At 36.6% G+C, this 15769-nt stretch overlaps 1 protein-coding gene across 4 annotated transcripts in view; it reads left to right on the top strand.

Moving 5' to 3' along the window:
• The window catches only part of SCAF11 (SR-related CTD associated factor 11), a 102938-nt gene that overhangs the window by 76150 nt on the left and 11019 nt on the right, over positions 1–15769 (top strand). For all 4 annotated transcript variants that reach the window (XM_066369023.1, XM_066369022.1, XM_066369021.1 and 1 more), the window contains 3 exons: positions 11522–11580; positions 11747–11856; positions 12952–13053. In XM_066369023.1, the coding sequence (XP_066225120.1) occupies positions 11522–11580; positions 11747–11856; positions 12952–13053 (271 nt within the window). The remainder of the gene's footprint in view (positions 1–11521; positions 11581–11746; positions 11857–12951; positions 13054–15769) is intronic.

Genomic DNA, 15769 nt, shown 5'->3' with positions numbered 1-15769 from the left:
TATTGTGAAAACTGCTACATTTATAAAAGGAAAGATCTAAACATCTATTTTACTTTCCTAAATAAACTCTGTATCAGGATAATTGAAGAAATAATAAAGGAAAGTTAAATATTTTTAGAAGTATTCAGCAAATAATTGAAAATAAAAAATACAGAATTTGAATATAAGCATTTTGTATAATAATGAATTAATGGATCTAGGAGAGAGCAGCAGTGGCTATTAGCATCACAAAAGGAGAGACAACCATACATTAAATACTCCCTTATGAAAGTAAATGATAAAGAACATGCAGTTGTATGACAAAAAAAGTCTCTAAAAACCCAAACACACACTTCCATCTTATTAAGAAAGCTAAGGCCCAACCTGTGGTGACGCAGTGGATCAAGCGTCCACTTGGAACACTGATGTTGCCAGTTTGAAAGCCTGGGCTTGCCCAGTCAAGGCACATATGGGAGTTGATGCTTCTTGCTCCTCCCCCCTTCTCTCTCTTTATCTCTCTTCTCTCTAAAATAAATAAAAAATCTTGAAAAAAATCTAAGTACTAATTTACAAGATGTACAGAGGCAGAGAGAGATGTTATGTTTTAGTAGGGGTATGCAGTCAGCAAAATTTAGACCACAGATAAAACACCTTATTTCTTTATCAAAAATTTTCACCTGACCCATGGTGGTGCAGTAGGTAAAATGTCAACCTGGAATGCTAAGGTCTCCGGTTCAAAACCGGGCCTTGCCTTGTCAAGGGAAATAGGAGAAGCAACTATGTCCCCATGTATAAGATGCACCCTTTCCCAAAATTTTTGTGGTCTAAAAACTGGGTGCATCTTATACAGTGGTTATAGATGGTTTTACTTGCATTTCCCACTTTTTTGTGCTTGTTTTTGTGCTCATTGTTGAAGACAGTGGTTCATCATCAGACACAGATGAGGACAAGCTATTGGATGGGAGTTTTGACAGTGACAAGGAGTTGTATGAATTTCATGATGAATAAGACTTGAGTTCAAGAACTTGATGTAATTTTTTTTTTTTCAAATTTCGGACCCCAAAATTAAGGGGCGTCTTATACATGGGGAAATATGGTTCTACAAGTGGATGCTTCCCGCTCCCTCCACCCCTTCTTTTTCTTTCCTCTCTCTATAATCAGTAAATAAGATTTAAAAAATATTTTTTCAAGGAGTTTATTATTTTATTATTTTTGCGGGAGAGAGAGACAGAGGAGAATCCTCAACTTGTAGTTGATTGCTTCTCGTACATGCATACATACTTTGACGGGGGGGGGGGGGGAGGCTTCAGCTGAGACACTGACCCCTTCCTCAAGCCGGTAACCATGGGATCATGTTTGTGATCCCACGCTCAAGCTGTCAACTCTGGAGTTTTGAACCTGGGACCCCAGTGTCCCAGATCGATGCTCTATCCACTGCTCCACCACTGGTCATGCTCAAGGAGTTTACTAGGAATGGAAGAGAACTTGTATATTAAGAGACAAATGTTCAACCACATGTATGGATCTTATTTGGATCTATATTCTAATATGTGGTTAATATAACTTTATGGAAATTAGAGAAAATCAAACATGGGTATTTGATTTTTGATATTAGGGAATGGAGGATTTTAATTATTTTTTACTTGTGATAATGGTATTAAGGATTTTTTCCCCAAAGATCACTTAATCTTAGACTTAGTTAATATACTGAAATATATATTTATACATTAAATTATCTGATACCCAGAATTTGTTTCAAAATTATCTTGAGCCGGTAGTAAGTTAACTTTGAACATGATTTAATAATTGTAGAAGTTGGGATGTGGGTATAAGGTAGTGGTTAATTCTTTCGCGGATCAGCCAAAATTTCTGGGGGATTGGTGGTTGAAAACCATTGGTATAAGATGTTTCATTATACTATTCTTTCTGATATTTGAAATTTTCTGTAATTTAAAAAATGTACTATAAAAATGTAATTGGCCATTTTTTCTTCATAGTGGTATATAACATAATTCAAGGTCTTAGGGTTACTTAAGTGAAAAACAGTATGTTGTCTTGTTTTTTTCCCTAGTGAGGTTAAGTTATGGGTAGTAATTGTGTTTTCTATGTAGCATTTTCCAGTGGTAATGGTTATTCCGTACTTATTATTTGATTACCCTTGCTACAACTCTCTGATAATGAAAGAAAACTGATCAGGAGGTGGCACAGTGGATAAAGCATTGGACCAGGACGCAAGGGACCCAGGTTCAAAACCTGAGGTCTCTGGCTTGAGCCCAAGTTCAGTAGCTTGAGCAAGGGGTCACTCGCTCTGCTGGAGCCCCTGGGTCAAGGCACATATGAGAAAGCAATCAGTGAACAACAAAGGGGCTGCAATGAAGAATTGATGCTTCTCATCTTTCTCTCTTTCTAATTGTCTCTATCTCTCCCTTTCTCTGTCTCTCTGCCTCTGTCTCTCTTGCTTAAAAAAGAATTTTAACCTTTGATTTTCACATTTCTTACGAGATTTCTTAGATATTAACAAAGGGTTTTATTAGAAGACTAAGAGAACCTATAAATGTTACTTGTAATTGTCTCAATGTTTGGGGGCGATAATGAACCTATCATGACTAAGGAAGAAATAAGAGATAATGTTATGATGAAGGCAGAGTTAGTGGGAAATTGTGCAAACTCAGTTACACTGAACAGGAATGATGGGGTCCTAAGGATAATTTAAATTTCTTTTTATAAAATAATGTCTTGGGAAAAAAAGTCCCTTTATCTAAGATTGCTTGGCTAGATTTTAGAAGAACTCAGTTTTAGCTTCTTTAATTTCTTCAAGATTTTTGAAGCAGGAAGAGACTGTTTTTTGACCGTGTATGTGTGACTTTCTACCTTAAGTTATTTATGTTATATACAAACTAATGAATAGAGCATATGAAATTGTGAACTCTTTTATCTAGATTAGAAATTATTAGTAGAACATTAGTTAAAACTTGTCAGGCCCACTAGACAGTCTTACTGGAAGCTGGCCCTTTGGGTTTAGTACTGGTTTTTGTTTGTTTTTCCGTTAAATCATCTATGACTATAGGAAAACTAATATAAACTGTTTAATTTATTTTTTTCATTTAATGAATATGGTGTTGTTGCCTTCTTAGTAGTATTGTGAAAGGTTAGCATACCTTTTGGCAATTTTTTAAGGAAATGTCACTTTTATTCTTCAGTTAAACTAGATAACTGAATTTATCATTTTTTAAATTTCAACCTCTTCTGTTAAGAATGTATAATTGGCCTGGCCTGTGGTGGCGCAGTGGATAAATCTTCGGCCTGGAATGCCAAGGTTGCCGGTTCGAAACCCTGGGCTGCCCTGGCCAAGGCACATACAACAAGCGAGCAATGAACAACTAATATGAAGCACCTATGAGTTGACACTGCCCAATCCATGCTCCCCTTTCTCTCCTGTCTCTGTAAAATCAATAAATAAAGTATTTAAAAAAAAAAAAAAAAGAATGTATAATTGATATAGAATATAAAAGTATTTCCTTTTTGTGCTTTATTTATTTATTTATAGAGGACGGGAAAGAGGGGAGAAGAGGATGAGAAGCATCAACTCTTTCCACTAAGTTGTGCCATTGATTGCTTTTCATATGTGCCCTGGCCAGGGCTCAAACTGGCCAGCACCTCAGGGTTTAAACCAGTGCCCTTGGGCTTAAGCTGGTGCCTTTGGAGTCTCTTAATGGAATACTTCTTTAAGTACATGCTAGATCCATTTACTTATAGCTTTATTAAGTTTGAAATAAATTAATCAGATTTTAAGTGGGTGCATGCCAAGCACTGGGCTCAAAGCTTAGACCCTTTACCAGGGTTATATTACAGAAAAAGTTATTTTAATGAAACAGCTTTTGGACTTAGTGGTTCATGAAACATGTTTGAAATGCTGAATTCAAACAAATATGACAAACTTTCAGTTAAGCATAGCAGATTGAGTGCCTGTTTAATTCTATGATTCTTCCCAGAACTCTAGACAAAGGAATGAAAAGAAAAAATATTAAGAGAACTGAAGAGAAAAGACAGCTAAGAGAATCCACAAAATACAAGCTTAAAAGTGGTTGTACAAGGTGAATGGTAAACTCTCTTAGCAGAAAGCTGAAACCTAAACCTTAATGGGGAGAGTGGAGTTAACAATTAAATCAGTTCCATACAACAGAACCTTAGACTGTCTTAAGAGGCCTCCATTACTCTGAAGGCAGGGTATGGGTGGGGTCAAAAACAGAATTGTTTAAAAAAATTTAAAGCAGTTTATCCCGCAAATTCCTGGCTGAACAGTGTAGGGGAAGGAGATTACCCATGCAAAGACTGGATAGAGGCTTGCCTGGCCTGTGGTGGTGCAGTGGATAAAACGTTGACATGGAACACTGAGGTTGTCAGTTCGAAACCATGGGCTTGCCTGGTCAAGGCACATATGGGAGTTGATGTTTCTTTCTCCTAACCCCCTTCTCTCTCTTTCTTTCTCTTTCCTTTCTAAAATGAATACAGTGGTCCCTCGTCTATAGTGGGGGGTTCTGGAAGGCAAAAGTTCGAGAAGTAGCAACCTTATGTTTATTTTATTATTTATATTTTTTTAAGTCTTTATAAACCCTCCCTATACTCTTATAAACCTTTCCCTCACTGTTATTAACCTTTCCTACACTCTTTTTATATTGTTTTCAATTTTTTAGGCTAGAAAATGCTTATTTTACTGTAAAAATAATTTTAAAAATAAATATATAAATAATACCTATATACCGCAAAATCCCACGGTATAACAAAAAATTCGCAATACAAAATTAGATATGTACAACTTAAAAATCTGCAATAGAGGCTGTGAAAAGTGAACTGCAATATGGCAATATGACCGTAAATAAAATCTTTAAAACAATAAATAAATAAACAAACTGGAGGCTTACTCTCTAGAGCAGTGATTCTCAAACTTTTTGAAGTCGGGGCGCATTTAAAATCCTACAAATAACTGTAGGCGCACTATATACAAATTTCTGAGAAATATGTTAAAATGATTAAGTCAAATATTAAAGAAAAAATATAAAGTCCAAGAGTGCTTTTATAGTAAACGAAATAAATATGACAAAGTTAAATATATTCTGACATTAAAAAACATTTTAGGTTACATTTTTTGAGTTATGCTTTTTGGAATTTGTAAAAAAGAGGGGTTAAAAAATAAACGACAAAAACGTTATCTTTTTATATATATAGATACATTCTTAGTAAGATTTAGTAAATTTGGCAGGTCTCAGTGCAAATGTGTTAAGTTTTTTCATTCTTGTGTTTATGAGAAACATGAGACTGATGTGTCCTAGAGATTTCTTCAATGTTTGGGCATATATTTGAAAGGCAAACTCATTTCCTCATCAATTCATTGAAGAATTCCTCTCTCTTTACTCTTGTGTTGAGTGCAGAAAAGAAAACCCTCCACCATACATATTATCTTAACTTTACACCAAACATAGGATAGAAGAAACTTGCCTCTAGTCTTTCCGGGTAACATGGGGGTAGTGTAAACAATCCAGCACCACAGCTTAACAGCCTTTTGCAATCTAATCAGGCAAGTGAGATGGGGGGTTGGGCAGTCTGTCAGCTTACAGCCAATTCCCCATACCTCTGGCCCCAAAAATCTAAACTCCGAAATCCCTGTTGGTTTTTTGGTCCCCAACAAGTACATATTTCTCTGGAATACCATAGGGCGCACCTGGAAATCTTGTAGGGCGCACACTTTGAGAACCACTGCTCTAGAGTGTGTGGTTGAACAAGATTAAACTCTAGCACAAATGACAGTAGAGGAAACAACAGAGTAAAGAGAGGAAAATTAAATTTAATGTTGAGTCCTCTAATTCTATACCTGTAGTAATTTTTTTCAAAGCACTGGCAGTCTTGTTTATTCCAATGTAGGAGACAGGAGGTATCTTCTAGGATACTGTTGCCTATGAGGACAACTTGACTTAGAAATAGTGGCAGTCAGGAATCTCTGAATGAAATAGCTAGATTTCTGCTTGATCACACTACAGTGAAACCCATTAGTTGTAAGCCTGTGACCACCCATTCACACCATTATCAATCAGTATTGTAGTGTCCTACAAACAATCAAGCATCACCAAATATTTGAGGGAAATATAATAGAGATCAAAACAGAAACAAATGTAGACTGATAGCACAGCCTAGTTTTGGGAAACCAGAAAGAACTCAAAAGTTGATATCCTCAGAGAGAAGAAAAAGGGTATTTTATCAGTAAAACAAGAAAAGACAAGAAAAGAGACTTTTGAATATTAAAAATATTACAGCAGAAATTTTAAAAATTTAAGAATAGACAATAAGCTGAGAAATCTTAAAAAGTCAAAGAGATGGTAGAGTAGTAGTCCATGACATTCAGTACTGAATAATAGAATTTCATTAAGGGAAAATAAAACAAAGGCAGAAAATTATCAAGGAAAGTGCTACAAAGGAACATTTCTCAGAATAGTAGGGTTTGAGTATTTGGATAAAGAAATAACACCTAGTACATGAGGAAAGACCTATACTAAATGCTTTATAAAATGCTAGAACTCTGCAGATGATAATGTCCTAAGAACTTCTAGAGAGAGGCAATAGACTATGTATAAAAGAATGTTAACAACAAATGAAGCAGTGGAGCAATGCCTTGAAATTTCTGGGCAAAATAATTACTAACCTAGATAATTCTATACCCTACCCAGCTATCAACCAAGTGTTAGGGCAGGATAAAGACATTCTAAAACATGTAGGAGTTCAAAATTTCTTTTTCATGCACCTTTTCTAAGAATTCTGTTGAAGGTTGTATATGCTTCATTAAATGAGAAAGTAATGAAGGAATGATGTGAGATTCAGAGAATGAGTTCCAAAAAGATAATGGGGCATTGTCAAGATGATGACAGGAGTACCAGAATGACAGTTGAACAGCACCTTTTAGACTGCAGGTGTCCCCAAACTTCGGCCTGCGGGCCACATTAGGCCCCCTGAGGCCATTTATCCGGTCCCCCACCACACTTCCGGAAGGGGCACCTCTTTCATTGGTGGTCAGTGAGAGGAGCACTGTATGTGGCAGCCCTCCAACAGTCTGAAGGACAGTGAACTCTGGCCCCCTGTGTAAAAAGTTTGGGGACCCCTGTTTAGAGAGTCATCAGTTCAGATTGGAGCAAGAAAAAGGAAGAGTATTTCTAAGAGAGTGGGGAACAAACTTGATGATGAGTTGATGTGTTTGAGTGTATTAAGAGCTTTATACTTTTGTAGAGTTAACTAATAAATGATTGATAATAAAGAAAACAAGGGAAAGAGAAAACAAAGCAATTATTAACCTTAGGAAAAGCAAGAAGTTTGTACAAGAACAATTATCATAATTCAGTATATGGTTTAGCTGTGAATATTGCTTATATAGTTAGGCTGTAATGTCATTTATATAATATGTTGATATATCAAAAAGAACATAGGATGGAGACAAAAAGGAGATAGGTAGGTCAGTGGTATAAGGTAAAAGTCTTTACGTTATATAGCAGCAATTTTCTTTTTTTTTTTTTTATTTTCTTTTTTTATTTTTTTATTATTTTTTTTTTTTAAATAAATTTTTATTAATGGTAATGGGATGACATTAATAAATCAGGGTACATATATTCAAAGAAAACATGTCTAGGTTATTTTGTCATTAAATTATGTTGCATACCCCTCGCCCAAAGTCAGATTGTCCTTCGCCACCCTCTATCTAGTTCTCTGTGCCCCTCCCCCTCCCCCTAACTCTCCCCCTGTCCTCCCTCCCCCCACCCCTGGTAACCACCACACTCTTGTCCATGTCTCTTAGTCTCATTTTTATGTTCCACCAATGTATGGAATCATGTAGTTCTTGTTTTTTTCTGATTTACTTATTTCACTCCTTATAATGTTATCAAGATCCCACCATTTTGCTGTAAATGATCTGATGTCATCGTTTCTTATGGCTGAGTAGTATTCCATAGTGTATATGTGCCACATCTTCTTTATCCAGTCTTCTATTGAAGGGCTTTTTGGTTGTTTCCATGTCTTGGCCACTGTGAACAGTGCTAGCAGCAATTTTCAACCAGGATGCTATAAGAATCTTTAAAATATGTAATACCTGACTATTTAGTCAGTGGCACTGACCTCTTTACCCATAGATTGCCAAATAAAAAAATGATAGGCCCTGGCTGATGGCTCATTGGATAGAGTGTCGGCTCGGTGTATGGATATTCCAGGTTCAATTTCCAGTCAAGGCACACAGGAGAAGTGATCATCCGCTTTTCTCCTCCTCCCCCTCCCCCTTCTCTCTCTTCCACTCCCAGTGGCTGTATTGGTTCGAGCATGGCCCTAGGTGCTGAGGTAGCTCCAGTAGAGTGCATCAGCCTCAGGTGCTAAAAGTAGTTCAATACTTGAGCATTGACCCTAGATGGGATTTGCCAGGTGGATCCCTGTCTGGGCTCATGCAGGAGTCTGCCTCACTATCTCCCCTCCTCTCACCTAAAAAAATAAAATAAAAGCCATCACAACAGTAGCCATCCAGTGTGAGTGAATCAAAATTATACCTATTATTTTGGTCAGATTGGCAATATATTTTTGGTTATGCAGCTGAATTTTGGTAACTAGTTTGTGTGCAGTGAGATGAAAATGGTTGAAAATTCCTATTCTGCAATATAAAAAAAAAGAAGAAAATATCTGAAACCAAAAGAAAAAAAAATCAAGGTTGAATAGTATAAGCATGTTACTTAGAAATAGAGATAAATATTAGAAGAAAGAGCTAAAAGATTTGATATGTGCTTTTGGGAACAAAATCAAGAGTGGGGATTTCTGTAGTTTTTCTTAATAAACCTAGATGTGCTATTTGACTTACTAAAGTAGGTACTTGCATTACTTTGATAAATGTTGAATGAAGATACATATCACTGCACAGGCAGATAAATACAGTGTGTCCGTAAAGTCATGGTGCACTTTTGACCGGTCACAGGAAAGCAACAAAAGATGATAGAAATGTGAAATCTGCATCAAATAAAAGGAAAACTCTCCCAGTTTCATACCTATTCGGTGCAGTTCAATGTGGGCTCATGCACAGATTTTTTAGGGCTCCTTAGGTAGCTATCCCATATAGCCTCTACAGACTCGTCACTGACTGATGGCCTACCAGAACGTGGTTTCTCCACCAAACTGCCGGTTTCCTTCAACTGCTTATCCCACCGAGTAATGTTGTTCCTATGTGCTGGCACTTCATTATAAACGCGCCAATATTCACGTTGCATTTTGGTCACGGATTCGAATTTAGCGAGCCACAGAACACACTGAACTTTCCTCAGTACCATCCACATCTCAACTGGCATGGCCGTGGGCTGCTCCGCTGTATACACGGTGTTACGTCATCATCTGCACATGCTGCCACATCATCCTACAGAAACTGGAAGGGTTTTCCTTTTATTTGGTGCAGATTTCACATTTCTATTGTCTTTTGTTGCTTTCCTGTGACCGGTCAAAAGTGCACCATGACTTTACGGACACACTGTAATAGATTTTTGGAATGGTCTCCAAGAAACTACAATTTAGACAAATTCACCAGTATTGAACACTTTTGAGATTGTTATCAGAGCTGCTCAGTTATTACCTCAGAATTACACAGAAATATGTGAAATAGTGTTTGGACTAGATATTCATACTTAGCATTGGCCAGAAAACTGACACTTCTTCCCATAGAGAGCATTTTGTCTTAACGCTGGCTTCCTAAGATAGGTTTTTGGGTAAAGAAATGTTATGTAAACAGTAACATACTCATTAAGTATTGAATGAAAAAAACCTGAATGAAAACAAGTCTGCTCCCTCAGGGCATAAAAGACACTATGTAGCTACAGTGCAGCAATTCTCTGTCTAGCTAAGGAAATAGTTATTTTTAAGCAAGTAACTGGGTACCCATCACACATTTTTATTTCTGACTTCTTTTAGCAATTAAAAAATCTGTCATCTTTTAAATACACATCAAAGAGTAGGGAAATAAGTACCTGGACCTCTCAGCCAGCACCTGTTTCGCCAGTCTTAAAATTACATAATTTCTGGGTGGAACCTGTGTGAAGGATGGATAATAGCACAAAAGCGAACAGATGTTATGTATTAACTTAAAAGGAAATTAGTATGCTATTAAGTAGAAAGTAGTCTGTAACCAATTGGACTGACAAAAGAAACCCCAAGTACATGTGGTCTTCTAGTAGCAGGAAACAGGCCTCCTAATTAGGGTGATTTATTTTGAACAATCAGTAAGCCCTTTGTGAGGCAAACACAACTGGAATGAAAGACCAGTTGTCATTTGCACTATAACTTTTTCCAGTGTTCTGCGGACAGAGCAATGACAGTACCAGCCACAGCTTATTGCAGACAAGTGTATTGAGAGGTATAGATGACTACTAATAAATAGACTTGATGGTAAAGAAAAACTAAAGGCAGTAATCTATAAAGATGCTAACACAATTTTTGTGGTTAGCAGAAACTATCCTTTATCTTCCTTAACCTGGTGGTATGTATCCCTAGAAATAAATTTTCAGATGGGACAGGTAACACCAAAAAAATAAGTCATAAGCAGTATAGCTGAAACGTTTCTATAACAAAAAGCTGTTTTAATCAACGTATCTACTTTTCTAATTGTAATTATAAAGTTTGAGGAGGAAAAAGGGTACTTACTTAAAGATGGTACCAGTGGTTAATTGATAATTTATAGTTGACTAAGTCTGATGGCCCCAGTTGCCCTGGTCAGCTCTTACTTACTTGAGGTAAGTTAACAGTACCTGTTTCTTAGGTCACACTGAAAAAGGACATATGAAGTGCATTATTGATATTAAGTAATTTGACTTTTTGTTTTGTTTTGTTTTTTTAGCGAGACAGGAAGGGAGAGAGATGAAAAGCATCAACTTGTTGCAACATTTTAGTTGTTCATTTGTGGGGGTTTTTTCATATGTCCTTTGACTGGGGTTTTCCAGCTGAGCTAGTGACCCCTTGCTCAAGCCAGCGACCTTTGGGCTCATGCCAACGGCTTTTGGGCTCAACCAGAGACCATGGGGTAATGTCTAAGATCCCACACTCAAGCCGGATGAACCCCTGCTCAACCTGGCAGAGAGACCTTGGGGTTTGGAACCTGGGTTCTCAGCATCCAGGGTCAGTGCTCTATCCACTGCGCCACCACCTGGTCAGGCTAATTTGACTGCTTATATATACTTTTTTGTTTCATGGTGGTTTAAATTTGCATAGGGTGCCAGAAAATGTTGACTAGAATTTTAATACTCATGCTCTAAGCATAGTAATGTTACATGCTTTACCAGTTTTCTCTGTTGTGGCCTCTTATATTTTTCTTAGATCTGTGGTTTAACAAGATATAATTAGCATTTGGAAAAATTATGTAAATCAAATACTATTATTTTAAATTCAGCTTTTCTACATATTTTAACTTTCTTTTGTCAATATGTCGATATCAATACTGGTATTGTAACCTTAAGACAAGGTAACCAAGTCTTTTTGTGTTTTTGAACAGGAAATATTAACTACAATGAAATAAGAGGAAAGAAAAATGCAATAATAAAGATAAAGAAGGTTTGTTGAAAAAAAAATTTTTTTTTTATAATACTTTATGGTTGTTTAGTACATAATGCTAGTGCCTCAGGTGTATCAGTATATGAGAGTATTTAAATACAACTATTACCTGCTATTATGGAGATATTTTGTTTGATGTTTCACTAACCTCTTTTTACTTTTCTAGCCTCGAAGATCAAATCAGTGTACAAGTCAGTACTTCAGAAATCTTTTCTCCAATATATTTTCTTCTAGTAGTCAAACTGGAGAATCTTCTTTTACCTGTAGAGCTTACTGGTTAGTACTTTTTACTTTTAATTTATGCTTTTTATAATTGATGTTTTAGTTATAATTAACTTTTGGCAGAAATTTAAACTTAGGCTCAACAAACATTAAAGCCCACCTTGTATTATTTGTTTGTGTCTTTTGGAAAATAAACTAGTTTTAGAAAAGAAAAACCTGTTGTTTGTGACATTATCTATTACACAATGACTGCCTATGCTAGTGGGCTTAGTTTTCATTAATAATAAATTAAGTTGTTTTACATAGGCTTTTATTTTCCTTTTTATTGAATTTATTGAGTTGACATAGTTCACAAAATTATACAGGTTTCAGATACACAATTCTTCTACACATCTCTACACTGTATTATGTGTCCACCACCCCATGTCAAGTCTCCCTACATAGGCTTTTTATGTGATAGAAAAGTGGGCTACTTTTTAAATTGTGGCGGCAGTGCCTATAAGCAGAGCCCTTTCAGAGTAGATCCAGTCATGTTTGAAGCCATAGTGACTGGCAAGTAGATACTAAGTAGATATATGTGGAATCTGAAAACTAAGTTGAAGTTTTAAAATCATATTGAGTTGGTTAACTAACAAGACAGATGATTGTGTAATTTAATTTATGAACTTGGCAAGGCACCAGTCAAAGCAATTTGAAAAGCTGAACTGTACCCATTTTTTGTTACAGTAACCATCCTTCATTGATTTTCTTCTGTTGTCCTCCACTTAATTTCAGATGGAAACTGTTTGCACCTACAGTTCTACTGGGACTGCTTGCTGTAGCTTTGGTTCATGGGATAGAAATAGTGTTAGTTTTTTCTCAATAATAAGGATATTAGTCTGAATTGACTTTTTAAAAATTTTGTCACTTAAATAGAAATGAACACATTATTTTATAAATTATATTAATATAATCTTGGTTTGTAATATAAATATTTTGCTAGATTTAGGAATGAGTTCATTTTGAAAGTGTTTAAATAGAAAAAGGGTCTTATTCACCTAAATGTGATTTATAATGCTATGTATGACAACAGCTGCATATCTCATGACTACAATTGTTGCTCCAAACTTAAAATTTTAGAGTTCTGATGGTGTAAATTTTCTCTTTTAGTACAGAATTTATAGAAGTCAATGAAATCAGTGCATTGATTAGGCAGAAGAGACAGGAACTGGAATTGTCATGGTTTCCTGATACATTTCCTGGAATTGGAAGGTAAAAAAAAATTGTTACTGAAGATATTAATACTTAAGTATAAATGTATCTTATTTGATAATTATGTTTCTAAGAAAGTTTTGTGCAATTTATACTTCTCCATTTCAAATTCCTAACAAAGGTTGCTATTTAAAGAACCCCTTAAAGTAAGGAATTTTTTATGTTTAATAAATGAATGTAGATATTAGGTTCATTTAAAAGAGAGAGTACCTACATGGTTAGATTCCTTATTAGTAAAAGCACTCTGATCTGTCATTTTTCTTCTCCTTTCTCCATTCTAGTCCTAACTATGTGCTGTTAGCTGAATCACTGCTTTTACCATGATATTTTCCCTCCACAATGTTCTTTTAAATAACTATTTGATCAGGGTTCTTCTGTCCTGGCATTCATGACCTTCTTTTTTTTTTTTTTTTTTCTTTCCTTTTTTCTGAAGCTGGAAACGGGGAGAGACAGTCAGACAGACTCCCGCATGCGCCCGACCGGGATCCACCCGGCACGCCCACCAGGGGCGACGCTCTGCCCACCAGGGGGCGATGCTCTGCCCATCCTGGGCGTCGCCATATTGCGACCAGAGCCACTCTAGCGCCTGAGGCAGAGGCCACAGAGCCATCCCCAGCGCCCGGGCCATCTTTGCTCCAATGGAGCCTTGGCTGCGGGAGGGGAAGAGAGAGACAGAGAGGAAAGCGCGGCAGAGGGGTGGAGAAGCAAATGGGCGCTTCTCCTGTGTGCCCTGGCCGGGAATCGAACCCGGGTCCTCTGCACGCTAGGCCGACGCTCTACCGCTGAGCCAACCGGCCAGGGCATTCATGACCTTCTAATGTTGGGCCTTTTCTTCTCTTTTTTTTTTTTTTATTTGGCCTTTTCTTAATTTGAGTCCTGAAGCTACTAGCACGTTGCTAGGTACATGATATATGCTTAAATCAAGCTTGTATGTAAAGATCAAGGTCTTTGCCTATAATTCATAACTTTATATATCTCTGTAATATTTCTGCATAGGGCCCTTCACACTCTAGGAATAACAATGGAACACCAATAGAAGTAAAATTAGGCCTGACCAGGCTGTGGAATAGTGGATAAAGCATCAGCCTGGAATGCTGAAGACCCAGGTTTGGACCCCAAAGTTGCCAGCTTAAGCGTGGGATCATAGATATGACCCCATGGTCGCTGGCTTGAGCCCAAAGTCATTGGCTTCAGCAAATGGTCACTGGCTAAGCTGAAACCAAGGCACACATAAGAAAGCAATCAGTGAACAACTAAGGAGCCGCAACGAAGAGTTAAGGCTTCTCATCTCTCTCCCTTCCTGTCTGTCTGTGCCTGTCTCTCTCTCTGTCTCTCTCTCTCTCTCTCTCACTTAAAAAAAAAAAAGATTTGGAAGTACAGATATGTATGATATAAAACCTTTTCTTAAGAGTTATATATTTTTATAAATGTACACATTGCACATTTTTTCCCAAGCTTTTCTCCCCCTACTCCAGAATCTCGCCTTACATTAGATAAGCCAGTCCTGTTAGGAGACCTGGATGGATGATCAAAAACGAATCAAAAAAGAAGCTGAGAGTGTATTGGGTTTGGATGCAGAAACTTTGGAGTCTGCAAGTCCATAGGGACACAAGGAACTTTGAAGAGCCATCGTAATGGAGGAATTTCAAAATATAATACAGCAATAGAAATCAGGTTTCTAAAAAATGAACATATTTTGATGTTTAGGGCCTTGATATGTTCTGTAAAACAAAGACATAACAAAAAACTGGCGTATTATCTATGAAATGCTTCAAAATTCAAATATAGTTCTATTTTCAATATTTTTTACTCATGTACTGATTTGACCTCACTAATTTCTTTAAAACCTTGATTTGATTAATTATACAAAATTATTTTTTTGGTTGCCTGGAAAGGAAGTGGAGTACAAGGGGCATGAAAGCTGTTTTCTGGGGTGGTAGAAATGACCTGGGTTTTGTTTGTTTTTGTTTTTTTTGAGGTGGTGGTTACACAGATATGTACAGTGGTAAGAAGTCATCAAACAGTGCACTTAAAAATGTGCATTTTATTATTCAAGTGACTTTTTAGAATAGCAAAAAGAGGTTAACAGCTAAAATATTTTTTCTTTTTGAGAGAGAGACAGGAAGGGAGGGAAAGAGATGAGAAGCATCAACTCGTAGTTGCAGCACTTTAGTTGTTCATCGATTGCTTCTCATATGTGCCTTGACTGGGGGGCTACAGCTGAACCAGTGACCATGGGATCATGTCGATGATCCCAGTGACACTGAGCTCAAGCTGGCGACCTCAAGTTTTGAACCTGGGACTTCAGCATCCCAGGTTGACGCTGTATTCACTGTGCCACCATTGGTCAGGCAGCAGCTAAAAATTCTTGGTAAAATATTATTTAAAAGAGAAATAAATATTATATATTTAAGCTGACCTTGATCTCCCATTGCCATTAATTTATCTGAAAAATATGTATTTAAAGGTTTTTTTCTTTGCAGCCAGTTGGTAGCCGTCTTAGAACAATGAGTAACCTTGAATTTACATTTTTAACTGTACTGCTCAAAAAAATTATGGCATATTTCAAAATGAATTATGAGGTGATTTTTAAAAAGCATTTGGTATTTTATTATTAAACAAGTACATCAGAAAAACAAATGACAAGTCAAAGAAAGTTGTTTGATTATGCAAGTGAGATGCAAAACCAACTTTTTTTTTTTTTTTGTATTTTTCT

This window comes from Saccopteryx leptura, chromosome 2 (assembly GCF_036850995.1).
Source record: "Saccopteryx leptura isolate mSacLep1 chromosome 2, mSacLep1_pri_phased_curated, whole genome shotgun sequence".
NCBI lineage: Eukaryota > Metazoa > Chordata > Mammalia > Chiroptera > Emballonuridae > Saccopteryx > Saccopteryx leptura.
The sequence above is the reverse complement of the archived record's forward strand: the minus strand, read 5'-3'. Positions and strand labels throughout refer to the sequence as shown.